The sequence below is a fragment of the Phaethon aethereus genome (genome assembly GCF_964289735.1).
Source record: "Phaethon aethereus genome assembly, chromosome: 7".
Taxonomy (NCBI): Eukaryota; Metazoa; Chordata; class Aves; order Phaethontiformes; family Phaethontidae; genus Phaethon; species Phaethon aethereus.
This window is the reverse complement of record NC_138583.1, coordinates 5,715,668-5,742,973: the sequence shown is the minus strand read 5'-3', so window position 1 is coordinate 5,742,973 and position 27,306 is coordinate 5,715,668. Positions and strand designations below refer to the sequence as shown.

The 27,306-nt window shown below is 38.6% G+C and overlaps 1 protein-coding gene across 2 annotated transcripts; it reads left to right on the top strand.

Annotated features, from left to right (window-relative positions):
* Positions 1-27,306, top strand: CCAR1 (cell division cycle and apoptosis regulator 1; the record flags this gene model as incomplete). 2 transcript variants are annotated; one of them, XM_082002456.1, is made up of 24 exons in its annotated part: positions 1-626; positions 7,002-7,174; positions 7,768-7,812; positions 8,483-8,515; positions 9,469-9,662; positions 10,195-10,309; positions 10,402-10,594; positions 11,769-11,901; positions 12,220-12,381; positions 12,835-13,060; positions 14,359-14,472; positions 15,355-15,521; positions 16,231-16,441; positions 17,248-17,331; positions 17,989-18,174; positions 19,836-20,027; positions 20,488-20,721; positions 21,065-21,176; positions 22,907-22,989; positions 24,020-24,166; positions 24,564-24,684; positions 25,156-25,341; positions 25,656-25,861; positions 27,247-27,306. In XM_082002456.1, the coding sequence occupies exons 1-24, from the start codon at positions 554-556 to the stop codon at positions 27,304-27,306; spliced, it is 3,450 nt and encodes a 1,149-aa protein (XP_081858582.1). In that variant the 5' UTR covers positions 1-553. The 2 variants fall into 2 exon arrangements, with proteins under 2 accessions (XP_081858582.1, XP_081858583.1); XM_082002457.1 differs by lacking the exon at positions 7,768-7,812.

Sequence of the window (27,306 nt, the reverse complement as noted above, 5' to 3'; positions counted from 1 at the left end):
TTTGGAAATAATGGTGGCGGGAAGTAGCGGGCGGTCCCCCGGCGGGTGCGGCGGGAGGGAGGGAAGTGGCGGCGTGGGGAGGCCCTGCCATGATCGCGTTGTGAACTCGCCCTTGTTCGAGGCGAGGGAGGCTGGACCGTGGCTGGAAGCGTGCGTTGTTCGGCAGCCTAGCGATAGCCCTAAGGAAGATCTCATAATGAAAAAATAAAAATTCTTCTTCGTTCCGCAGCGTCACCTTAGTCTTCGTTGGAAACGTGAATAAATTTTTGCGTTGAAGTAGCGTTAGTCCCATTGTTAAGACGGGGAGGGTGGCGATCGTGCCTTAGGAAAATATAACTTGCCTTGCAACTTTTTGTGTTCCCCGCTTTTGATGCGTGTTGCCCACCAGGTTTAGGGGTGTAAAGATAATCTTTCAACACTTTTTTTTTTTCTTTTGTTTTTGACCCAGAATTAAACTAGCCTGATGGTATATGTTTCAAAGATTGTAGCTGCGCTTTATTTTAATAGATTGCAGTTATAGAAGATAGACACCCAGGAGATTTTGCCTTTCGCCATGGCTCAGTTTGGAGGACAGAAGAATCCCCCTTGGGCTACTCAGTTTACAGCCACTGCAGTATCTCAGCCAGGTCAGTTTACATATCACTTAATGTTTGAACCCTGACATCTAGTAGATTTGGAGATTCCGTAGTTGGGTATGCAGTTAAGAGTGGCACCATGCTAACTAACTTATTTAAATTCTATTTAAATGGGTTGAGTTGGGAGTTTTTCACACAATAAAGACATTAAAGATCATTGCCTAATACTAGCTGTTGGGTTAGTCTTTTTTAATGGGGTGAGAAGTAAAATCCCACGTGAATTTTCATTGATTCTCTTGGTCAGTAAACAAGATATTAAGTTACTCATATCCAAGGATGTGTAAATCAAATTACCTTTCATCAAATTGCATCGCTCTAGATTAGATAAGAGCACTAACAAGGTATTACAGATTTTTTTAAGTGCTGTCTGAGTTTCATTTCCTGGGCAGCCTAAATCAATGTTTACAAAGTATTTTGCCTTTACTAGTATATTGGACATCACATAGCGAAGAGGTCTCTGAAATTTGCTGCTTGGATGGGGAAGGGGTTTTTTTGTTTGTTTGTTTTAATGCCAAGTTAGGACTGAAAGATCCCTATAACCAAAGGTACCTCCCTGATAATGATAGAGGGTTTCCTTTGATTTAGCTAAGAAGCCTTATTTAATCACAGGCTAGTACATTTAAAAACCTAGCTGGCTAGATTTTCATGTTTCACATTGTTTTATAGCATAAAAAGTTTTGAGGCAAGAATGTGAGGCTTGCTGCATGGTGAATCATGGTGCTTCTATTTCCAGTTCTGGGCTGCCTTTTTGTCTCGAATACAAAGTGTTAATCCTAAATATTGTAGTTTCATTGTCTGATGTGAAAAGGCTTCAACAAAGCTGTGGTACTTTGAGGATTCAAGATGTCACAGGCAGTAACCTTGTTGAAGAGATGTCTTTCTAAAGAGTTGTATGTTTTTTGCTGTTGCCCTTTGCATCTTGCTCCAGTTTGATATGAAGTTGAATGAAAGACCTCCTTTGTCAGTGGTTTTACATCTGGGAGCTTAGCAAAAGTTAGGGAAGACTGCCATTATTTGGAGGTGCATGTCTGGAGGGGAAAAAAAGAACAGAACAAACCTTTCTCCTGACTTAGTTTTCTTCCCTGAAATGAATCCCCCAGCTCCAGTTCTTGCTTTGGGCACTGGTCCAATCTGTGTGTGTATCCTCAGGGAACTGCCACCTCCATTCCTCCATGTGTTTCACAGTACTCGGTCCCAGTGTGCCTTTTCCTTTTCCTCTTCCTCCATGCCCATTCAGTCCTACTCTCTACCTAAACTGTTGTTGTACCTAACCAGCCGTCTGCAGGACGTTTTGCACTGAGTAGCTTACACTTCCCATAAGCAAATGGCGCTACTCTCCTTCTGTAAGAAATTGCTTGACAGCTGGAAAGGGTCGGCATTGTGAACACAGGAGAGATGAACTTTGCTTTTGGTTCTTGTGTCTGGGTGATACCTTGGACCCATCAAAGGGTGGCAGCATCTTGGCTGGAGTATTCTTGACACGTTGGCTGATGTGACAGTAGTGCATCAAAAATAGTGGTGGAAGACTGAGGCCCAGCTTTGATGGCCTGTTTCAGAGGGAAAGCTGCATAAAACCTGCTGTAGGGGAGAAACTGGCAGCCATCTTAGACCTTGATGAGCTAGGACCAGAAGGGGGCCCTGGAGAAGAGATGGATGGAGCAAGGACACTAGAAGCACACACCAACTTCTTACCTGTTTTCCTATTCCTATGACTCTCCTTTTGGTTAGCCTACTTCTGAGCTTCTTTAAATTAAATGAAGTGCAAAATTTAATTGGGATAGGACTATCCAGCATCAGTTGCTGTGAGAGATTTTTCACCTGTGCAATGAGGACGGTATCTCTGGGGATTTTTATCTGTTCGTCTGATCCAGCAGCGCCTGACTCAAAACATGAGAGCCATTAAAGACTAACATTTGGTTGCAATTTTGTCTTCTTCCTGTGCTAGCTGCACTTTCCTTCATGTTTCTAGTGTCCCTCTTCACATTGTAGTGTCTTCTCTCTGGTCTCACTAACGCATTTAGCTCATTGTGTCCTTCTGTGCAGTCCTTTCCTGTTCCTACTGCAATACACAATCACCGTGTCTGTCCTTTTTCTTCCCTGCCTGTACTAGTGAATCCGGTCCCTGGGATTCTTCCACCCAGCTCCGGTTTTAGTACCCATGTACATACTTTGTCCCCTGCTTTTTTTATTGTCAGTGTTGATTTATAATACAGAACACAGGAAAATTTTTTGAAAGTATGCAGTGCTCTTTGCCCTGCTGAGGGGCTGAAGAGCAGTCTTTAGTGTTGAGCTGGCTGCAGCTAAGTAGTCACCTTTCATGCACTTTTCAACATGAAGCTATGACTGTCCAGCCAGGTTGCTTGCCTGATGAAGAGAGAGGCTGTCAGGCCTCAGGCATGCTGACTAGCATGTACTGCTTCTCACCTGTGGCTGCGCTCAAGAAGTTGTGCAGATTGGCTTACCCTTGTGAAGCTCAATTTTCATAAACTGATTTAAAAGAACTACATTTACCAAACTCTTACATATTTTCAGAGGGTTGGCAAAAGGTGGGTTTTTAAGATTTTTTTTTATATATATATATATATATATATATTTATGCATGCCAGCTGCTTTTATCCAAGTGCCAGGTTCCTTCCCCAAAGCATCAAGGTGCTTGGGTATGGGGGAAAGACATGTTGGTTTTTATAACACAAGCAACATGATACTTAGCTTTTTCTTAAGCAGCTGTCAAAAGTGGTGAGTGTTATAAACCCAGTTTGATAATTGCAAAAAGGTAATTTAAGGGTTGGTTGGTTTTGGGAGGGAGGGGGGGTGTATTACTGACTTGGATGCTGTCTTGGCCATCCGTGGTGAAGAAGTAACTATATGAGTTAAGGTTCTTAATTAAGGTGTGACACTTCAAGGTGGGTTGTAGAGTGACATGCCATGTAACGAAGGGTTCCTGGCATCCCTTTGGAATAGCTTACTAATTACTGTCTGTGCCTGCGGTATTAGAAGAGAGACGGGTAATTCCAGGTGTCAGCAAAGATCTATGTGTGAAGGGAGACTCCTACTTGTAACACAGTGAAATTGTTTCTCTACTCCTTGTCTCATGGTTTCGTGCATCACATGACTAACACCAGAATAAAGTCCCTGCTATGCTGCTTAAGCAGTGCTAAAGCATAAATTAAATCATGCCTACTACAGAAAACGAAAGTTTAAAAAATTATAAATTATAACATTCCTAGATAGCACAGATTGCTTTTTGCAAGTCCTCTTTATACTTTTAACTATCATCATCATGTGCAAGTTCCTGAGACGCCTGCAAAGGAGAATCCCCTCCTATTCTCTCAGCTATTGATTTTTGACATGTCTTTGGTTTGTATAGCAGCACTTGGCATATGCTGTTTTCAGGGTTAAGATTTCTGACTGCATAGTGAAGTGCATTTTTATAGAACTGTAGTGAAGGGGAAGTCCTAGCTGTGCTGTGATCTGTCTGATTGGCGTTGTCATCTTTGCTATCTCAAGACCTTATTGCGTTACAGTGAAGAACAGTACACCTGATGAAAGCAAAAGTACCTGAAGCTCAGTGTTATTGCTGGTGGTGACTAGTGAAAAGTGTAAGACTAGGACAGGGATGCAGGGGAGTCACTAAGAAATAGTAGCTGATACACAATTTTCTGGCTTGGTGTAAACAGATGTCCTGTGATAAATACCCTGAGCCTGGTTTCTATTGTGTGCCTGTTAAAAGGAATTTTTTTTTTTACTAGGTTCTGTGGTGTTTGTATTGCAAGGGTGTTAAGCTTGAAGAAACTTAAACACCCAAGGACCCAAACTCACAATTTCTGACAAATGTGAAAAGTGTCCAAAGCCCTGGATAGACTACTCCTTTACTGTAATCCTAATAAATGTACATTACTTACCAAGGAGATACATGCAGCTGCATGTATGATTAGAAGATGATTCCCTAATCCTAAAGGGCCTCTGGAATTTAGAAGCCGCCTAGGACTCCAGTTTCTACCCAAGCCGTTTCAGATGGATGTGCCATGCAGTATTTGGTGCGAGTGGAAGTTGTTTAGACTGCCTGTGAAGGAAGGCATCTCCATCACTGTGCTTGCTGAGATAATTACAAACGCTAAGAAGCTATTGTTTGTCACTGCAGATTCTTGTTGCCAGTAATACTAATATGGCGGTCAGATGTCAATTCCACACTCAGTCTGCGATTCATTCTCTGTCTCTTGTTTTTCTGTGTGGTGTTTTTTTTTTTTTTTTAACTAGTAATGCAAATACAGTCGCCTACTTAATCAGCCTGTTTGACTGAGATGATTACATAGTTGAAAGGTAGACAAATTAAACTGTTGGATTACTTCAGGGCAAATTGGTAGGAACAAGATACAGCTTTGAAAAACTTGTTACTACAGGTGTTAGCCTACGAGGGGATCTCGGCAGGCTTTTGTCTTTGCCCTTTGTTAGTAAGTTGACCTGCAGTATTGTAGATGACATGATACCCAGGTAATATTAAATGATCATAAAGTGATGGTAGAGGTGCCAAAAAAAATTCCCCCCCCCCCCCCTGCAATGGACAAAGTCTTAGGGTGGGCTGGGAATTGTTTTGAGATAATTATGGTTTCTGCTAGAGGGGAAATTGTCATAGTGGAAACTGAAGAGCGGAGTAACCCCAAGATCTGGTTTTGGGAGCAAGCATGTTAATATTTTTGTGGGTATACTTGGTACTAAAAGTAGGAGAGAACTTGTGAAACTCGCTTGATGATGCTTCCCAACTCCACCCCCCTGTGTTGGTACAACATTACAATAGAACCTTAGACTGAATGACAACAGCTAGTGTAGTCAAACAGATTCAAAGATAATAGCATGAAGTGGATTTGTGTGCTAATAGGAATTTCTGCTCAGCATGTGGAAATGAGGAAAGATGAATGCATTGGTTACTTGCCTTGAGTGAGCTAGCAAAGCAATGCAGCCAAGAAAAGTGAAAGTTGTCCCAGGATGCAGCAGCAGAGCATTTTCATTAGATTTGAAGGTCTGTTTAAGGTGTGTTATGTGAGGCATTGGTGAGGTTCCAGACGAGAGTGTGCTTCTGGATGGTCAAAAATGCATGTTCACATTGAAGCTGACGGACAAGCAGGAGGCAAGGGGATCAAGAGAATGGAGGGCCTGTCATGGGAGAAGCCTCAGATTTGGCTTGCTTGGCTTCTAAAGCAACCCAAATGTTGGAATTTTCCAGGGAAGAAAACATACCATACTGGAAATGCTGTAATTTTGCTGCACTACAGAAAGCTTGATTTCACTATTAAAACAGTATTACATATTTGATGCAGATCATAGTGATGGTGATTATTTTCACTGTTGCTTATATATTTCTTTCATGTTTCATTCCAAAATTGTAAGATGCTCAGAGCATCAACTTGCTTTCTGAAGATTGTGCTCTGCCGGAAAGAGCCGTGGTAGGGAGGATTACCGTATTCAGGATTTGCTGAGTTGGTTACAGCTGCATCCCTGGGTCAGGAATGACTGCTTCGTTTTGGATCAGTAAGAATAGTGTGGAGCACACACTCTGCAGGAAGAATACTGTAAATCTGTTCTTCATTTCATTGTGCCTCTTTAACTGCTTTGGAAGAGAAAGGAACCCTGTTCGACTTGAATGTTCTTCAGTTCTGAAGGTTGCCGACTGACCTGTTTTTGCTGGCAATATGTTTCCCTGCTGAGTTTCTCTTTGGTTTTATTTAAACATGTGGACTAGACTGATAGCTTGATGAAGTGATGTTTGATCGTGCAGCTGCAGATAACTTTTTTAAAAACTCCTGCCAGAGAGGGAGCAGGTTTCCAGATATGTTTGCAGTTCTTCACTCAGGTTTGCGTTGTGCAGGGTTCTTTGTCCCTAAAAGTTCTGTCTGTAAGGCATAAGCATATCTCATTTGGAAGTATCGTATGCATAAGAAGCATAGCATGGGGATAGCTGCTCCTCATAATTTGCTTAATCTTCTGCAGTGAATTAAAAGCTGATATGACAATAAAATAAACTAATTTTTTGTTCCAGGCAGTTTGAGTCTGGGCAGCACAAACCCTTCCTAGTAAGAGCTGGAGAGAGCTTGACTTGGTCCCTTTATGTGTGGGGGCCGATTAAACTCCCTGTTTTTATAAGGCTGTTCCTTCTCTGTCAGCCTGCACATCTACAAAATCCAGCTCACTTGGGGACAAGGACAGTACTGAGTGAAGCAAAGCCTTGTGCGTTTCCAGAGAACACGTTCCAGAAGCCTCTGTTTCACAGCTGCTATTACAGTAAAGATTTCTCTTGCCTCAGATAGAATGGAATAAACCTCAGCTGTTTAAAGTTGCTCTCAGTGCTTATTGTGTGTGTTCTCTTTTCAGCTGCTCTTGGTGTACAGCAGCCATCGCTGCTTGGAGCCTCTCCTACAATATACACCCAGCAGACGGCATTGGCAGCGGCAGGCCTAACTACACAAACACCAACGAACTATCAGCTAACTCAGACAGCTGCTTTACAGCAGCAAGCTGCAGCTGCAGCAGCTGCGTTACAGCAGGTAAAGAAAAAGGAGCATTTGCTGTTGACTGTATGAACTTTAACAATATAACCCAGTGGCTTTGTGAAGCTAAAGAATTGAGGAGAGAAGCAGAATGGGAAATGGTGAACATTGCTGTATAAACCTGTTTAAAAAACAGTGGGATTTTGGGTCTACAGCTATTAATATTGGCATTAATCTATGAAAGTGGGAATTTTGGCTATGGAGGTACTGACTTTTAGCTATGGAAAGCCTTTAGGGAAAAGGAGCTTCGCTGCACCTGAACTGAGAATCTCAAGTTCCAAGTATCTTCCATCACTATATGTATTCTTAATAGCATTTTGCATGATTTCATACTGTGCCCTAGATACTGTGTCAGGCTTAACAAAAATTTGTGATTTTTATCTAGAAAGTGTACATCAGAGTCCACTCTAAAGGCTAAAATATTTGTTATGAAAGTAATACATGTTGATACTATTAGTTATGTCTTGTATTAGAATTGTTAAATGTGAATAGTTTCTATCTAAAACTTGCTTAGCAGATAACTTGTATTTGGTATTATCGGGGTAATAGTACTTCCTGTTTATGAGATACTTTGCTTTTATCTGTTTCAGCAATATTCACAACCTCAGCAGACTCTCTATAGTGTACAGCAACAGGTTTGTCTGATTCTTACTGTGTACATCACAAATAACTTTAAAAATAATGTTGGTTGTGTGTCTTGTAGGGTATGTCTCCAAAATCATCCTCGTATGGGAAGTTCTTAAAGAAACTAAGTAATATTTTTTTGTAGTGAAAGAGAGCTTGAAGTTCATAATCTTGGAGAGATGTATCCAGAATGGAAGCCTGCCTACCTTCATGCAAAAAGGAAATTTAAAAATACATACTATTCCATGTGTACACGATTCCTGCTAAACTTTGCTCTAAACAGGGCCGTGTATTTTAACTGCTGGAAAGATCCAAAAAAAGTTCCCTTTTGCGTTTTTTTTATGGTCTTTGAACTTAACTGGATTTTGAAAAAGGATAAAAGGACATGGAAATTACAGGCCTAAGCTTCTCCAGCTGCCAAAACTTTTTTTGATATTGCTATTAATTTTCAGTTACAAAAAACCCCAGCATTTCTACTTACTGAATAAACCTGGAGTATGCAATCTTAAAATTAACCACATGAGCACGATTTTATGCATATGCAAACTGCTGAAATGACCAAACCACAAAGGACTATTAACTGACTCAGATTAAGCAAAAACTCTTACTTGTAAAGAGGAGGTAAAATTGTACAATTTCCTTAAGCATATAAAATTAATTTATAACTTTATTTATTTTAAGTTGCAGCAACCTCAGCAGACCCTTTTAACTCAGGTTAGTTTGGTTTTATTGTTTGGTCTTCATCCCCAAACACAGATAATGCAAGAGTGCAAATTTGTGACGTCTTGGGTAGTTTAATCTGTAAAATGAATGGACGTTTTGTTGGTACAGGTTTATTTTATCCAGATGTTAAAATATGCATAGCCTTGGTTTCAAAAATTAATAGCAACCACTTTTCCTTAATCTTGAAGGGAATATATTATGTTGATTACATCGTAATTTTGTTTGAACTTCAAGTGTTCAGTTGCAGTAAGTAACAAACTGGAAAAATCTTTCCTTTGAGAAGGAATTTAACTTTCTGTGTTAACAGTATTGCAGTATGTGCATAGAGAGGTTTAAAAAGAATCTTGCTGAGCTTGACAGGTTTAAAACATGCAACCATTTAACACTAAGTTGCTCTAGTTCTGTTTTCACTTAACCTTTTAAACATGCCTTAGGAAGAAAGGTAAACACAGGTTACTTAATTTCGTTATCTTACTCTGTTCTGCTTTTGCGAGAAGGCAAGCACATGAATTGTTGAGTTAGGGAAGGGTTCGTGTTAGCCTCAACCATTACTGACTTCTAACACTACAGTTGAGATATAAATGGAGAATAATCTCTGAGCATGTATTCCTAGCAAAGTTAGGAACTCACCTCCTCTTCAGGCCCACTGTAAAACAACAATGCAGTCTTCATTTTTGTTCTAGACAATGTGTATATCTCGGGGAAGTTGACTTTTTTAAAAGAAAAGGATAAACAAAGCTAGTCTTCATTCAAAGTAGAAAAATGTAATCTTAAACCAAACAAACAAAAAAACCAAAAACAACCCTTCCACCTTCTGAAAATCTTGATTCAGAATATTTGCTTTAGAGGCATTTTAAACCCCTGTCTACATGGGTAAAGGAACTGTTCCTTGTAGCTATGTCAGCTGGTTATAAGATTTATAGTTTGCTTTGTTTTGCTTACAGCCAGCTGTTGCACTACCTACCAGTCTTAGCCTGTCTACTCCTCAACCGGCAGCCCAGATAACTGTTTCTTATCCAGCACCCCGGTCAAGTCAACAGCAAACCCAACCACAAAAGCAGCGTGTCTTCACAGGGGTAGTTACTAAACTGCATGATACATTTGGTTTTGTGGATGAAGATGTCTTTTTTCAGCTTAGGTAAGATATACATAGTTGCCTGCAGATGTACTCTGTGATACCCTCACTAAATAAAAGGTTTAGATGATTGCTTTCTAATTCTGTGACTCCACTGATAGTGCCTGCAGTTAATATGGTTTTTCTGTCAATACTGAAAGTCAGGTGGTCAAAAATGTTAATAGACACTAGATCTGATGTGAATTTTTGAGTTTTCTTAATGTAAAACCCAAGCTGGGAGACTCAGAAGGTACTGAGCTCCTTTATAATATGAAACTGCTTTGTGGGTGATTAAATGCATGTAATTTGCTATCTGCCTGTCTAAAATCAGCACTGTTTAGGGAATTTCTGTTTTGGGGCCAAAGATGGGAATTAAATTCCTGTGCATACTTTGAACTGAAACATATAGTACTTTCACTGAATTTGGGGGTAGATGCTGTTCCTAAAAGCTTTTCTTAATGAACTTTATCTACTTTCTCTCAACTCTAAATGTAACTTGCAAATGTAAAACTAGCTAAATAAGACTCTCACAATACGTTTTCTGTAATGTTTGCAGTGCTGTTAAAGGAAAGACACCTCAGGTGGGTGACAGAGTTTTGGTAGAAGCTACTTACAATCCTAATATGCCATTCAAATGGAATGCACAAAGGATCCAGACACTTCCAAATCAGGTATATGGGGTTAACCAGTCTAACTTTTACTGACTGCTTCTGGTTCAAGCTCACTCACTTTCAAGCTCACTTGTTTTCTCTTCTGCTGCTAGAACCAGACGCAAGCTCAGCCGTTACTGAAGACACCTCCGGCAGTTCTTCAGCCCATTGCACAGCAGACTGCATTCAGTGTTCAGGCACAGCCGCAGCCTCAGTCCTTGTTGCAGGCACAGATATCAGCAGCTTCAATCACACCTTTGCTTCAGACACAGCCTCAGCCATTACTGCAGCAGCCACAGCAGAAAGGTGCTTCCTTCAGCGTACAAAGTTTTTTGTAGTCCTTCTGGTGCTTAGTGTGTGATTATTACTTTTTTTTGTTAGTCAGAAGATTGAAGCAGTAGTTGAAATACTATGGAAAGGACCCTAAAGAATTTTCAACTTGAATATGCATCTTCCTGCAGCTATGTGCAAGGCACATTGCCTGCAATAGCTCAAGAATCACCTGCTTTTTGAGATCGCGATGGACTTCTGTTCATACGAAGATTTAATAATCTGAAAGCAGATTCGGTGTAGTTTTTTATTCTGACACTTTCACAGAACAAGTTGGGGAGTTGAAAGTATTAATGTCAGCATAGTTCTTCAGCATCTTCTGCGGGTTTCGCACAGTTGTGTTGTTAAAACTGTTGTTTCTATATTTGTGTTTTATTTATTTGTTAGCCAAGTTGGCATTTGAGAGAAGAAGCACAGCCAAACATGGCAAATGTAAAACAAAGGTCGTTGTGGGGTCACTTAAATTTTGAGTGGCTGAAGAATCCGTAGTAGGATTGATAAGAAGATAAAATTGGGACATTGTCATCTTACCTGCAGTAGCAGCAAGGGGAGAAGATCTTAAGCTATTGCCTAAGCAGAGCTGTCGGATAAATGCTTATTACAATCTAATATAGTCCTAGCTGTTCATCAGTGTTTAGTAACGTTTGCTTCATTTCCCATCAGTTGGTTAAATGTCTTGAGACAGCAAAACTATGTGTTGGGGGATTAATGCAGCAGTATCATAAATAGATCTAAGAATAATTTTTCAGGAAGCTAATTGTTTTCACCTATGAATAGCCTCAAAAATAAGTTCTAGGTTTTCTTTAGTTCAATGAGTAGGTAGCGTATCTATCTTTAAACAAATTACTTTTACAAGAAAAGGCTTAGATATTTACGGTGATAACTTCTGTGTGCTTAGATTACATCAGCTTACATCTTAAGAAGATGCTTTTAAACCAATTTCACTTTTTAAAATAAATATTAGAGTCTCAGTTTGTATCAGTGAAGAAGAGCATAGGTCTTGAGTTTCTTGGGGTGGATGTTATTAATCAATAGATTCATTTGACTCTAGAGTTAGTTTAGAAAATATACACCAGTGAAGCAACTGTAAATCAACAGTGTTTGTAAAGCAAACCCTATTATGTATTCATCTTGCAAATTACTGTTTCAGGTGGTTTGTTACAGCCCCCTGTTCGTCTAGTTTCACAGCCTCAACCAGCTCGAAGATTAGACCCACCATCCAGATTTTCTGGGAGGAATGACAGAGGAGGAGACCCTATGCCAAACCGAAAAGATGACAGGAGGTATGTTGTAGCAGACTAGACTATAATCAAAGCATTCTGTAAAGCCCTGTCTTCAGAGCTGAGCTTCTTGCTCCAGAGTGAGTCAGTGATACACACAAGTGGCTTTACCATTAGGTATCGGTGAAGAGTTCTTTCTGTGTGAAATGAAGGAGTTGGATACAGTCTCTCTTGTAAAGAGACAATGTACTGAAACAAACTATGAGGAACTTCTCTCCTTTTTCTGCGTCATCTCTGACAAGTCTAGTTTCTGTTATGCTAGAAAGCTTTTCATGTTAATCACCATGCAAAAATATTTGTGTCTTGTATGCGTTTTTGAAGTCGTGAAAGAGAACGAGAGAGACGTAGGTCCCGGGAAAGATCACCCCAGAGAAAACGGTCCAGAGAGAGATCACCTAGACGAGAGAGAGAGAGGTCGCCTCGAAGACCGCGACGTGTTGTTCCACGTTACACGGTTCAGTTCTCCAAGTTTTCATTGGACTGGTATGTTTATGGTGCCAGATGTTTGCCTATGTCTCACCTTAAATGTGGGCGCGGATTACTGTGACTGTGAGCATTGTCAACCCACGTGTGTGTAGCGAGTGTTACATGACAATCTTAAAGGTCAAATATGTAATGGCTGAGAACGTTGTACGACAAACTTCTTCTAGATTATTATATTTTTGAATGCTACTGCAAAATAACCTTTGTAACACTGTTGTTTAATAAATATTCCCTAATACGCAGGCACCTTTATCAGGGGAGTGTTTGGTAGTTAACTTGTTTTTAAACTTTAATCCACGACTCTCTAATTTAAGAATGTTTCTCTTTAAATTTTAGATATATATAGTATTAAATACACAATGGTTGTGTTTCCTGTTAATATACCTCTTAATTATGTGCTTCTTAAGTGGTTCTTTTATTGCTGTATCTTTCAAATTATGTTGTTTATTTCAGCCGTAGCTGTGATATGATGGAGCTGAGGAGGCGTTACCAGAACTTGTATATCCCAAGCGATTTCTTTGATGCTCAGTTTACATGGGTGGATGCTTTTCCTATGTCTAGACCATTTCAGCTGGGAAACTACTGTAATTTCTACGTAATGCATAGAGAAGTAGATCCTATAGACAAAAACGCTGCTGTCCTTGACCCACCCGATGCTGATCATCTGTACAGTGCAAAGGTTTGTATGGGTTTCCAGTATTATGACTATTCATTAGATTTTTTTTTTTACCAGTAGGGTGAATAAGTGAGTGTAACTGAACTGAAAATATTCTACAGTGATTTGAGCAAAATACAGCATTTTAAACTTTTCAGTAAAGGGCTAGTATGTAGAGTTTGAAGAATCATGACTGAAATTCAGTTTGGTTTTTTTCTGTTACTAGAGTTGTCCTAAATCTTATTTTTACTGAGGTGTCTTTTTTTTTCATTCTCTGCACCCAGTCACACTGATCAGATTATAGGAAAGCAAACCAGCTCCTGAAAGATCTCTGAATGTATTTCTTAGGCAATTCATTCTGGACAGTTAATGGAGCCCTTTTCTTCCCTCACGGGTCCTTTCTGTGCAGTTTGTGCTCTTCTGTTTAGTGGTGTCTTCTTCCTTTCTTCTTTCAGATTCATCTCAATACTGTATTATTTTGTTGAAAGTAGATTGACCATATATGGATTATCTGAATGTCAAAAAATGCTGCATCAAGGGCTGTAATGATGTATAAAAGACCTCTGTGTCAGTGTCTTCCTAAAACACGTTCCATTTGAAAGCTCTTTCATTAAAATAGATCTGAGATTTCTAGGTCAATCTCTTTTAGAAGTACTTGATGTTAAAGACAGGTTTAGAAACAAAACTGTCTTTAACCCCTGTATTTCTGAAAGACTTTACTTGCCTTCTGTGTATAAAAACTTTGAAGCCTTGGCTCACGTGTCAGATGTACTGGTTTTCTCCGTCTGTTGATGCAGAGCAAGAACTCTTTCAGAAGGTTAAGCTTCAAAATACATTCAGTAACTGAGGAATAGCATCCTGTTTCGTAATATTAAGCTGTTTAGGTTATAAAGCAACCTTGTTAGGTTTGAGTGGGCTAATGGGATGCTACAGGTGTAGATGAATATGTTGGTCAGTTCTCTTGTGATTGTGACAAAATGGAAGGAGTCAGTTACTGAAACAAGAAATGTACTCAGTGTGCGTCTTGAGATAGGATGTGGCATATAGCGACGATATGCGAAACATGTTGCTTTCATATGCTTTCAGTTGATTCGGTTTTCTTTAATAAGATCACGCATTGCATCCATATGGGACAGAGGGAAATGGGTCCTTGGCAGACAATTTAACACTCACTTCTACAATTTTATTTTACCTTTACTTTTTCTGATCTTTTTTGTGACATTAAGGAAAAAGTACTGGTATGTATGTGTTTGCAAGTTGTGGTCATTGTTTACCAGTCATAATGGGAGACCTTCACAAGGCTGATCTGACTTGCACAACAGGTGATGTTGATGGCTAGTCCTAGTATGGAAGATCTCTATCACAAGTCATGCGCTCTGGCTGAAGATCCCCAAGAACTTCGTGACGGATTTCAGCATCCTGCTAGACTTGTAAAGGTAAATATGCTTCAATGCCAGACACTTTTGGCAATAAAGGTTGGTTATAGAGCTTTAAAATATTTGTCAATAAGGGAGGAGTTTGTAGGCAGCTAAATGATGGCTTCATTTTTCCTCTGAAGAGACCTGCTTTATATGTCAATTCCTTTTCCAGTTTATAGGAGCTCCATCTTGACTGCTGTTCATATTTATGGCTTTCTTCAACTTAGTCAAACTCAAACAATAGATATTTGGAGAAACTTATTTATATAAATAACTTTGTTAGTCTTTTTTTTACAAGCACTTAGACCTTTTTTAAGGGTTCAGCTCTGAAGAGAATACAAATGAAGCAACAGTTAAGTAACCGTTGTATTAAGAGAAATTTAACTATTGTTAAACTGAATAGCCTGTAAGTGCTATGGTGTTTCAGGACAACGCAGACTTGTTTTCCAATTAAACTCCATCATCTTAGAGCCAATAGGAGTACTTGTAGTTATAGATATAATGCTCTTGTGGTCATATCTTTTGTAGCTTTGCTTTATCACTTTTAAGCAGGAACCTCTATAAACCTCTAAGACACTTGTTTAAATTAGTATCGGTTTGTCTTTTTGTGTTAGAAAGCTTTTAATTGCAAAGGAACAAGCCTGTACCAATAACTTGATCGAAAGTCTTGCAAACAAGAATGAGTGATGATGTTTTAAACCTATTCCATTTCTGAAATAGTCTGTGGAAAAAAATAACTGAACTCTTTCTTGACTGACTTTCATTTTCAGATTTCAAAATAATGTGACAGTTTACTCACGGATTTCAGTGTGTGTGTGCGCTATGAAATATTCTTTGCGCTTTGGGAAAATGACTCTTTACCCCTAGCAGGGGAACATTCAGAAGACTCTTTTTGTCTAGTTTTTAGTGGGTATGAAAGGCAAAGATGAAGCCATGGCTATTGGAGGACACTGGTCCCCATCACTGGATGGACCTGATCCAGAAAAGGACCCTTCCGTGCTGATAAAGACGGCTATTCGTTGTTGCAAGGCTCTTACAGGGATTGACTTAAGTGTGTGCACACAATGGTAAGTACTGTACTGCAAAGTACACTGTAGAAATACTTGTCTGTTACCAGGAGCTTAAAAATAAACTGGAAAAACCTCTTTTTCTTTGTCGGCTGCTCTTGGTAGTGCAGGTAAACTACTCAAAGGCTGTTCCGTTTTGTAATAAGCTTGATTGGTGCCAACTGTGCTGAATACTGCATTAAGAACTAATTAAAAACTCTGGATTTATTTTGACATGTTATGCTGTAATTTTTTAATGAATGTGCATTGAAAATATTTTTCATTTTGTGCATAGCTGGAGAAGATCGTCAAGAGAACTTCATTTCATTGTTCTTTTGTTATAAATAAATAGCCGTTCGTTATATAGCCATATTTTCTCTTGAGGAGTTTTTGTCCTGTGTTTAACACTCATTGCAGTTTTACTAATACCAGGAAAGCCTGTTGTTTGCTAAATTTAAAGTGCTTCAGCAGCTTCTATTTGCACATTAAACCCTTGTGTTCTAAAGAACAAGTTATATAAAAAGAATTTTGTCGGTTTTCCTCCTTTTCAATTGTGACACCTTTTTACACATGTACTGAAAGAGAAAATATGGCTTCCATAATTTTTTTCTTTAGATAAACTTCGAGGTCTTGCAGCAAAGTTTCTTTACTTGATGTGCTACAAGTGATCTAGGCTCTTTAAAATGTATTGTAGAATTTTTTTTCCAACATGCTTCTTCCCTTGCAACAGGTACCGTTTTGCAGAGATTCGCTACCATCGCCCTGAGGAGACCCACAAGGGGCGTACAGTTCCAGCTCATGTGGAGACAGTGGTTTTATTTTTCCCGGATGTTTGGCATTGCCTTCCCACCCGCTCAGAGTGGGAAACCCTCTCCCGAGGATACAAGCAGCAGCTGGTCGAGAAGCTTCAGGGTGAACGCAAGGAGGCTGATGGAGAACAGGCACTGAACGCTAATCCCTTTTTCTATTTCTGCTTCTCACAGGCACAGGAACACAGGCACAAAATGCACACCACATACTACACAACATACATACATAGGAGGAACATAACTGGTAACAATGACTGGTAAACCAGCTTTCAGCAGTGTAGTGAATGTTGTTTTTTATTTTTATTTCAGCTAGTTCACTAACTTTAAATGTGTATGCTGATATCACAAATGGAATTAAATTGTGCTTATGATGCGCAGAAAATTTTTTACCATAGACGTAGTTGCTGGAATCTGGGACCAGTTGTTGAGTGAGATGCAGTTTATGAATAGCTGTCTTGAAACATTTTGCCATTTTCTAAAATTGCTAAATTCTCTCTTGTGGCCAGTTCTAATTGTGGTGTTTGAAACTGAACAAACACTAGTCTGAAACATCTGAATTTCAGGCCATGTGGCTGATCAACATCTTGGAATAAGGGAAGGTCTGACTGAACAAAGAGTAATTTTGGGGATTTAAAATCTGGGGGAAGATCACACACTGTGTGGTTAATGGAGACCAGCAGTGTCTGTGTAACCCCAATATTGTTTGTGGTGTTGCTTATCACCCTTTTGTGTTCCAGAGATCTGGCTTGTATTGGCTGAGTGGCACTGTGATCATTTATAAAGTGGTAGAATGTGTGTGTGAACTTGTCTAAATAATAACTTTAGGAGAAGACTATCTGAAACAGTTGTGACCTTGCACAGATCAGCAACAGAATTTAAAAAATAACTTAAATGCTTTCAAGCTTTCTGAATGATAATTTCTAAATTTTATTTGTCAGGATGAAGAGGAAAAGGACGATGGGGAAGCTAAAGAGATCTCTACACCTACGCACTGGTCTAAACTGGATCCAAAGACTATGAAGGTAGCTAATGCTTGTCTTAAAATTTGATTCCGTTATACGTTTTCATTTTTAAGGCACGGCCCAAAATACAGCAGTATATTCCCTTAACTGAGAAAAAAAACTTCCGTTGTGTTTTATAGTCCTTGCTTCTTTTCTAGATATTAGATGTGATATCACAGTATGCAAGTGTGACCCCTGATTTTAAGAAGTGAATACAGCTAATAGAAACTATTCTGAACTTTTGAACTTTGTACAATTGAAGTGTATCACACATGATACATTAAATGGAAAATGAAAGTTCTGCAATCTGGTTGTAGCTACGTGCATTAAAAATGTGGGGTCTAAAATACTTTAATGGTAGTTTAAAAAGGCAATAATTACACAGAAATATGTCAGGAGGCATAATAAAAAGTTTCCTTGAAAGGAATAATAGTAATAAACTATTTTACTGTAATAAAATCCCTGCCCCTGTGAAAAGTCCCACAAAAGGGTTTCTTTAAGAACAGAACTTTAAATGTAATATGTCTTATTATCAGTAAATACTAGTGGTTTTCAATACAGATCTAAAAAATACAGTTGACTTTTTCAGTGCTCTTAATTTTTACTTCACCTTTTCTGCTAATCACATGTATTGCAATGTCACTGGTTGATACCACTTACAGAGCTTTTATTTACCAGGTAAATGACCTTCGCAAAGAATTAGAAAGTCGAACCCTTAGCTCTAAAGGACTGAAATCTCAGTTGATAGCTCGACTGACAAAGCAGCTGAAAGTAGAGGAGCAAAAAGAAGAGCAAAAGGAGCTAGAGAAGTCTGAGAAAGAAGAGGAAGAGGAGGAGGATAGGAAATCTGAAGATGACAAAGAGGTTAGGTTTTGGACATATTTGGTTTAAGTCTTAATAAATATACATAAATACATAAATATTATGTATAAAAATTGTATAACTACATATAAGTATAAAAAGTGTAGGAATACGGCTAGTTGTGTTGGCTGTACTGGGAACTCTTGCTGTAACTGGAGCTGCTGAATTGGAATGAAATTTTGGCAAGTTTTGAATTTCTTCATATCAGCAAAGTCAGTTGAAACTGCACTAAGGGTGTGTGAATTAATGTCAGACCTTAAACGTAAGGAAAAATAAATGCCAAACTCATGGGAAAAACTATGCTCAAGAACAGGTGAACACACTTAACAAGACCTTAACTTCTTAAACCTACTTGAAAAGCTTCTGCTTAGTTATACTGGCTTTTAGTAGTGCACATGCCTTAGGGAGTTATTGGGGAAATGGGAGGAGGGCAGCTTCATGTCTGTAAAAGGTTATAGTGTCTCAAACTGTCCAGTTTCTCCACATGGCTAATGGTTTTCTTAGGTTTGTTACCCTTTTATGAAGCTTTTATTTTTGCTTTTGGATAAAATTCCTGTGTATTGAAGTTTCTCAGTTTTGCAGTTGGTAGTTTCAGTACTACTTAGTCTGTTTAGCTTTCATGAGGATAAATGAGATCTGTGCAATAAGGCCAAACAAAGCTCAACCGTAGAAAAGGGACGTGAGTGTCTGGAGAATGTATTCTGTCTTAGTTTCTTTTAAACCTGCCTTTTTTTGTATTCTTACCTGCTAACCAAGATGGCATGATGTGAAATTTTATATATCTTGTTGAGGGAGCAAAGGCCATGGGCTTGCTAATTCTGTCAGCTGCTGCCTTCTCCAACAGCATGGATGGGCTTCAGCTACCTTGGGGTTTCTTGCCACAGCTTTCTTTTAGGGGAGGGAGATTTGATTTGTGCTTGCTTCTTTAAAAAGCACAAGCTCTGCCATGACTCTTTTTTTCTAGACTCATAAGACTTTAATATTTCTCTCTTGACAATCAGTAAGCTGCTTGGTATTTTACCTTTTTTAAACTTTTCTTTGATTTGCATCAGTTGTATCTATAGATACTGCATTTCCTGTAATAGAGCTGAGTAAATTGTTATCCAGTAATTGCTAAAGCTGTGTTGGATATCTTTGCGAAGATGATGCACAAAAGCCTTTACACTTCCTACATAAGAAATAAGACAGCTTACTGTACAGCTCTAAAAACACCCCTAAACATACAAAAGGCCCCTCAGGATCCTTGACTCCTTTTCCTAGCTTGGATCCTTGACTCCTTTTCCTAGCTTGGATCCTTGACTCCTTTTCCTAGCTTGCATGCCATTTCTTGAAGTGAACTAGCCTGAGTCCTTCCAATGTCAAGTAAACGTGCTGCAGTTAGCACCATAAGGTAGCTGTAAGGTGCTCGTTGCTCTGCGCGTTAAACAACACTGCATGTCCTGCTTTGTGTTGCTCAAGTTTCTGGTCGTCTTAGGTGAGTGTTGGCAGTGGACACAGTATGCGTTCTGGAAATTCTGGTCTGTGACTCCTGTCTTCCGCATTGCATTCAGCAGCTTAGGCTTTCCTTCACTTTCTTTAAAGTAGTGAATCCTAAAAACGAATACATAGGCTGAAACTTCAGCATTGGAATATGCAGTATGTTATTTTTTTGCCTCTTTTTTTAGGAAGAGGAAAGAAAACGTCAAGAAGAAATGGAACGTCAGAGGCGGGAGAGACGATACATCTTGCCTGATGAACCAGCAATCATTGTACATCCTAACTGGGCAGCAAAGAGTGGAAAGTTTGACTGTAGCATTATGTCTCTTAGTGTTCTTCTGGACTATAGATTAGAAGATAATAAAGAACATTCCTTTGAGGTAATTTAGCTACCTACTTACAGTTAGCCATTCTAGTTTCTTTTTAATTCTGTGTGATATCTGCAGTATTCTTAAATTCTAAAAGCGTATGATAGCGGATAGCGCAGCAAAATGAAACTTAAATAAGTTAGTTTCTGCGATAGCTAGAAGAACTTGTCCAGTCTTTGGTACATGGTTTAGAATAGCGGTATAGTCGCTGTATGATATCCAGAAGAAATGTGCAGGTTTTCAGGTACGGAATTGAGTTTCTAATTTATACAGCTAGTCTAGGTCCTAAACTACTGCAGTACAGGAAAGAAGCATTTTTATAAAGTTGTTTAAGTTTTCCATGACTACATTAAATTCTGACGTGGTGAAGGTTGATAAGATATATCGCACCTCATAGTTATTTGTGTACAAATTTTTAATATATGTTCCAAAACTTGTGGTCAGTTCTCCCTTCATTCTTCTTTATGTGCAGGTATCATTGTTTGCAGAGCTCTTCAATGAAATGCTTCAGAGAGATTTTGGTGTCAGAATTTACAAAGCACTGATTTCTCTCCCAGAGAGGGAGGACAAAAAAGACAAAAAAAGCAAAAAAGATGAGAGAAAAGAAAAAAAAGAAGAAAAAGATGATGAAACAGATGATCCAAAACCTAAGAGGAGAAAATCTGGAGATGATAAAGACAAAAAAGAAGATAGAGAGGAAAAGAAGGTCTGCAGCTAGCTCATATGAAGTACTATCCTGTCTGGATCAATATTAAACTGTTTCTCTTTGAATGTTACTTTATTGCTTTCGAAAGCTCAGGTCTTGTAATGTTAGTTAATTGTTTTGACTTGTTGATCTATTTAAATACACTACAATCATGCTCTGTAATTTTAAGATTTTACAGGGGCATTGGGGGTATTTTAACATTCAGCTATATTGCATAGATTTGTATTTTGTTTTTAAGTGACTAGGTATGAACACATACAAATTTTCAATGAAGGATAGTGAGGTTTTTACTTCCCTGTTTTTTAGTTCTGACTGGATAAATTGTTAGGAACTTATTTTACAGAGGGAAGATAAAAGGAAAGATGATTCTAAAGATGAAGAAGAAACTGAAGATGACAATAATCAAGAAGAATATGACCCGATGGAGGCAGAAGATGCTGAAGATGAAGATGAAGGTATTTTGAATTAAGAATTTTGTGGCTTTCAGAAATTTTTTTTATTGCCACTGAATATGTTCTTTCAAGCTGGAGAATGCATTGGAACTAGAGAATTTGAAATTGCATTATTAAACTAATTTTATTGTAGTAATTCTGACCAGATCTACTTAAAATGTAAGTGCCTTTCTGCTAGGCGTTGTATGAACATAGTTAATATAAACTAGTTGTGGTACGCAAAGTAAGGCATGCATATAGAAGTGGTTTTATTTTTTTCAGAATGCAGACCACTCGCAACTCCCATTGAAGTCAGTAGGAGATGTGAGTATTCAGCACCTCTGAAAAACCAAGCCACTTTTAAGTGCCTAACTTCCTATTCCTCCGTTCTGAAATGTCATTCTGCTTTTATTAGGCCAGAATGTAGCGTGGGGTCCTCTTTACATGATGTTACGAGGAGTTGATTTCTGTTTGGGTGGAGTGGTGTTTGCATGAAGAAATGAGGATAAGGGGCTGGGGAACTTTCCTGTCTCCAGGGAGCAGCAGTAGCCCTCTTTCTCTGTTCAGAGATTCAGAAAGGTGTTAAGACATGGTGTATGCTTTTTGGTTTGTACTTCTTTGGGGTTTTTGTCCTTTTATGGAGAGTTTTTGCTAGAGATGTGGGTTTGAACTGCTTAGGTGTTGCAGTCCTAGCATTTTCTAACCAGCATTTTCAGTTGTATTTTTGGCAGAGTACTGCACCAGCCTTAAAAAATCGATGCTAATCTGTAGTTTCCAAAATAACTCTTACTTGCTCACAGTCTGGCTGTGAGAGTGCCCGGAGATTGTCTGTTCTGTACAAGTGCTGCTACTTCCCATAATCTGTCCTTGTGCCGTTCCCGGTCAGAGTTGCTGAGAACAATCCAACATGCCATGGAGGTGCAGGAGAAAGCTGTTGGTTCTCAGAAACATGTTGGCAAAATTAGACAAGTGTTGCGATACATAGTTTTTTCCAAAGTTTTCCTCACAAGAAAGGTGAGCTTAAAGCTGAACTTGGCACATGATTCTCTGACCAAAGACTTGCACCTGAGGTACAGAGCTGCATGTCATAATCCGTCCCTGCAGTTGTCATATTCTTCTTTCTCTCTTGATTTTAGGTTTAGTTTTACTGTACTGTCTACCTTTAAACGAAAAACCTGCAGTTTGTAATTCACATCTAATAAGCGATGTGATCTGTAACTTTGTGGAGAATCTAAATCATAGGATCAGTAATATCTCACTCAGACATGAGTATAAACACGTCCTTTTAATTTTATAGTTGATGGGGATTTTATGATATAAAATATTTGAGAGTAAACAGTACTGATTTTGTCCTCATAGGAGTGACCATAGTTGAATGCAGACTCTGCCAAGCTTCATTAGGGAGAATTGTGGTAATTTCCTGCACACCACTTAAATAGATAGTGGTGTTGGCGGAACTCATTTGGCCTAGTTAGCATTTATTTAAACTCTTCTATCCTGTGTGTGTGAAAGGAACACGGCGGGGAGGGAATGACAAATGGCTTATGTTAAAATAAGACCAGAGAAAAACCAAAATCGGGCAGGAGTCACTCAAATGCCATTTGTTGTTTGGTTTTGGTGTTGTGTTTTTTTAGGGAAATACTATTTCAGATATTTCGGAGTTTACGTGCACTTTTTTAATGAACATGTGTACTTTGAGATAAGTTACACAATTGTTTGCTGTGGGTATGTTGAGTTTTCTTTCTGTTTTACAGACCGGGATGAAGAAGAAATGAACAAACGGGAGGACAGAAGAGAGGGAAATAGGCATTGTAAAGAGAGGTCGTCTAAAGATAAAGTAACTAACACCTTTCTTAACAACTACATATAATCTTGTGAGAGGTGTCCTAATTAGAGCTTAACTTTATTTTCTTATAAGACCTACTTACACTCCTTGATTCCTTCAGCACTTCTGGACTGAAACTTTGTATATAGAAGTTAGGGAACATGTGACAGCTTTGGGTAAGGTGCTTACAACCTCCTTTCATTTACATTTTTAAAGTTCATTGGGTGAAGCTATTGGAAAAAGTTTTTTATATAAGATACTGATCTGTCTGAAAGATGTGAGTACTAATGCTGTATGTGCACGTAAGAGACAGCAGATGTGATTATTTTATCCATTATTTTCAACTGCTGCGCTCTTCCATAAGAGAAGCAGAAGCTTAGCTTGGTTGATAAACTGGCTTTTCAAATTGTGAAGCTTGGAATTATGTGATGTTTTTACATCTCCCTGCAGTAAAATGGGTGCTTTTTGTGTTCCGAGGCCAATAGCTTGCCTCCACAGTTCAGATTAAGGAACAGCCTAAGTTAGATTTGTTACGCTTAAACTTTCCTTATAAACGCAAGAACAAAACACGTTTCTGATTCTATTTTGCCTTGAAGAAAAAAATTGAGAGGAGATGTAGGAATAGGAATAATGGGCAAACACAGACTGCAGAACTGCTGTAGCCGTGGGAGCTGGATGCTCATTCATTACATGTTTATGGGTATTTCATTTGGAAAACAACTGTTCAGTAAAATACTTGATTGGGAGGAGAAGGGATGTTTACTCTTACTTGTTTAATTAGGTTAATTCTTCAAATTTTGTTACACACTAGCATGAAGAAAAGGGAAGCGTGTCTAACAGATGTTACTGTCCATTGTGCTGTAATTCTTTTAAATATTTGAGCTCAGTAAGTACGTGCTAATCATGTTAATCACTCAACTGAAAGTAACAATAAAGTGAACAGAGGAAAACTTACGTTAACTGAAAAATTTACTTGTTTTTAGTAGATGATGGGAAAATGATATTTTAACTTCCTAATGATACCATAATGAATTTTCTGTAGGAGAAAGACAAGACGCAGATGGTAACTGTTAATAGGGATCTTCTGATGGCTTTCGTTTATTTTGATCAAAGTCATTGTGGGTATCTTCTGGAGAAGGACATGGAGGAGATACTGTACACTCTTGGACTACACCTGTCACGAGCTCAGGTTTTGTATAGTAATAGAAATCTCTTTGAAAATATTACAGGAATGCTGTAAGTGGGAGGAATACAGGTTACCTTCTAAAGGCTGTTGCTTACGTACTTTACCCTGATTGTTATGTAGCCACTCATACTTACAATTAAATACTAGTTTAATCTTTTGTAAATGGTCTTGGAATGAAAAGTTGAAGTTTGCAGCTCTTAATATGCCCATATTGTATATGTAGCTTTTGTCTCGAAATTGTATCTCTTTGCTAGCTTGTTTTCATTTTAAGACCCAGTATGTTAAAATTCAAAAAGCTGTGCAATTTCTCTAAGTTTTCCAAGTGAAAACATTCTTGTTTAGGTAATAAAATGTCTGTGTATTAAGTAACACCATATTTCTTTCTCTGGCCATGTTTTAGGTCAAGAAGCTACTTAATAAAGTCGTGCTTAGAGAATCTTGCTTTTACAGAAGACTAACAGATACTTCTAAAGATGAAGAAAATCAAGAAGAGTCTGAAGAGCTACAGGAAGATATGTTAGGTGGGGGGTTTTGTGTTTATTTTTTTTTTTAATGGCACAAACTTCCAGAGAATCATTTGTGTGAATGATAATGAGAGTTCTGAGATACTTGTTTTCTTGGAGAAACTAATTCAGGTCTGCAGGAAACCTGCCAGCTTCTAAAAGTAAATCTTGGGCAGTTCATAAATTACAGGCTTCCAAGTCAGGAGAATCAGTGCTGTAGGGAGTACAACAGAGCCTGTTTTTTGAAGACAAATTATTGCAGAAAGGAGGCGTAGAAGAATGTCAGGAAAGAGCATGCTTCTTTTTGGGGAGTGGGTGGGGGTGGGAATTGGGGTAAGGAGAGAGAAGAGGAATGTGTGGGATAGACCAGCAAACTTGAATCTATATTTATTCTTCTAGGAATTTGTCCTTAAGAAGTTTTTGAGGTTGGTCACTAGAACTGAAAAATTGCAGAATGATAATTTCCTAATGCTACTTCATCTCATACAGGAAACAGATTACTGTTACCATCGCCTACTATAAAGCAAGAATCAAAAGCCATAGAAGAAAATGTCGGCCTCATTGTGTACAATGGAGCTATGGTGGATGTTGGGAGCCTTTTACAGAAGCTGGAGAAGAGTGAAAGAGTGCGGGCAGAGATAGAACAAAAGCTTCAGTTACTAGAAGAAAAAACAGGTGGGACATTACTTTGAAGGTGGTACTCCAATGGATGCAAGATGCTGAGACTTTTTAAGTAGATAAACCAATCTGAGTAATATTCCTGTTGTAAATTTCTTAGCTATTTGCTTACCATAAACTTTCTATTTTCTATTTCCCAAGCCCTTTGAACTGGCACACCAACTATTGTTGAGTATCATTGTCACCATGCTGAAATGCTTTTATCTTTTTTATTCAAGTTGAATGTAAGACTTCCAAATGTAGTTAGAATTGACTGACCTTTTTTCTCCCCTGCCCGCCCCGCCCCCCCCCCCCCTTTCTCCTCCCCTAAGACGAGGATGAAAAGACCATACTACAACTGGAGAATTCTAACAAAAGTCTATCTACGGAGCTCAAAGAAGTGAAAAAGGACCTTGGCCAACTGCAAGAAAATTTGAAGATTTCGGATGATAAAAAATTGCAATTTGAGGTTCAGCTGAATAAGACAATCAAAAATTTAGCTACTGTTATGGATGAAATACAGAGTGTTCTTAAACAGGTTAGAATTGTTTAGTTCCATTTTGATTATTGTATGCACGCTTCCTGTAGACTGAATTATCAGAACAAAAACTTCAGAATAAAAAATTTTCACATGAACTGAGGGCAGTAGTATCTTAACATGGAGAGAGAGAGAGATATGATGCTCAGTGCAATACAGATTATTTAAAGATAACAAATAAAATGTATTGACATGCTTGAAATGCATGTTCTTGACTTAAATGTTTTTTTTTAAATGTATAAAAATTAATGGAAATCTCAAACCATCTTAATGTTTTCCTGTCCGGATCTTGTCCATCCCCAACAGTCCAAATCTGCTCTTCTGTTTGATCAGTTAGGAGTAATTTTTCAAGGCAGAACTTAAGTATTTCAATTTATGTGCGGGTATTTCAGTAAAATGAGTTTTAAGCAAACTGCATAATGCTCCAGAACATTTCCATCCCTGTACAGAAAGATACTTTCATATTCCCTGGGAATGCTGTAGGGACCTGTTAAGTAAGGCTGAAATAGAAGTAGGTTATGAAGGCTACTGAGTGGCAAACTGGTACTCTGAGGGAGCCTTGCTTCTCCTTCTATCTACATTTATTTTGAAAAGACACTGTAGCATCTACCAAAGCTCTAAAAATGAAACAAAACCACACGCACAAAAAAAACAATGTAGAAAACTTGACAAATGTTAGAGCTGCCTTTTTTCCCCCTCACCTTGTAGGATACAAGTGATGCATCATGTAAGCCACTGTAGCTTATTAAACTGGCAATACCTTGCAGCTACCTGTCATCAGTATCGTTATGCAGTCCTGTGCTTCACTAGCTGTTGTAGACCTGCTACTCCACCAGAACCAGGAGCTGAAGGCACTGCATAACCCTCTTTTGCCGTGCTCTTAGCTCAGTTAAATAGCCATGCTCATTCTGTCTGGTATTTTTAGAAGAAAACGTCTTCTAAGCCTGGTGTTTTCAGATGGCTTTTGACCAATATAAGTATTTTATGTTTGAATTGTTATGGTAAATTATTATCCTAATTTAATGCACTTTGCAAAAACTGTTTTCACGTACTCTTAAAAAACAAACAAACAAAAAACAGCGCGGGGGCGGGGTGGGGGGGAGAAGCCCAACAACCCCCAAACGTTTAGACTATAAAGTGAGGCTTCTGGGGATGTTTTTTGTACTTTTCAGAAGTGCTTAGGTCACATTCAATTTCTGCCCCATCAATTTTTCAGGAAGATATTGGAAATGCAAATTGCTTATAACTAAACTGAGTAAGCTATCAGTTCGCATAATATTTAAAGTTGACACCAAACAGTGTTGTTGTCTCATGCTGCTTTACAGTTCACATGAGAAATACCACTTCTAGAATTCATGTTACCCTCTCCCTTTTTTCTTTTAAAGGATATTGTGAAGAATGAAGATAAAGATCAGAAATCCAAAGAAAATGGAGCAAACGTATGA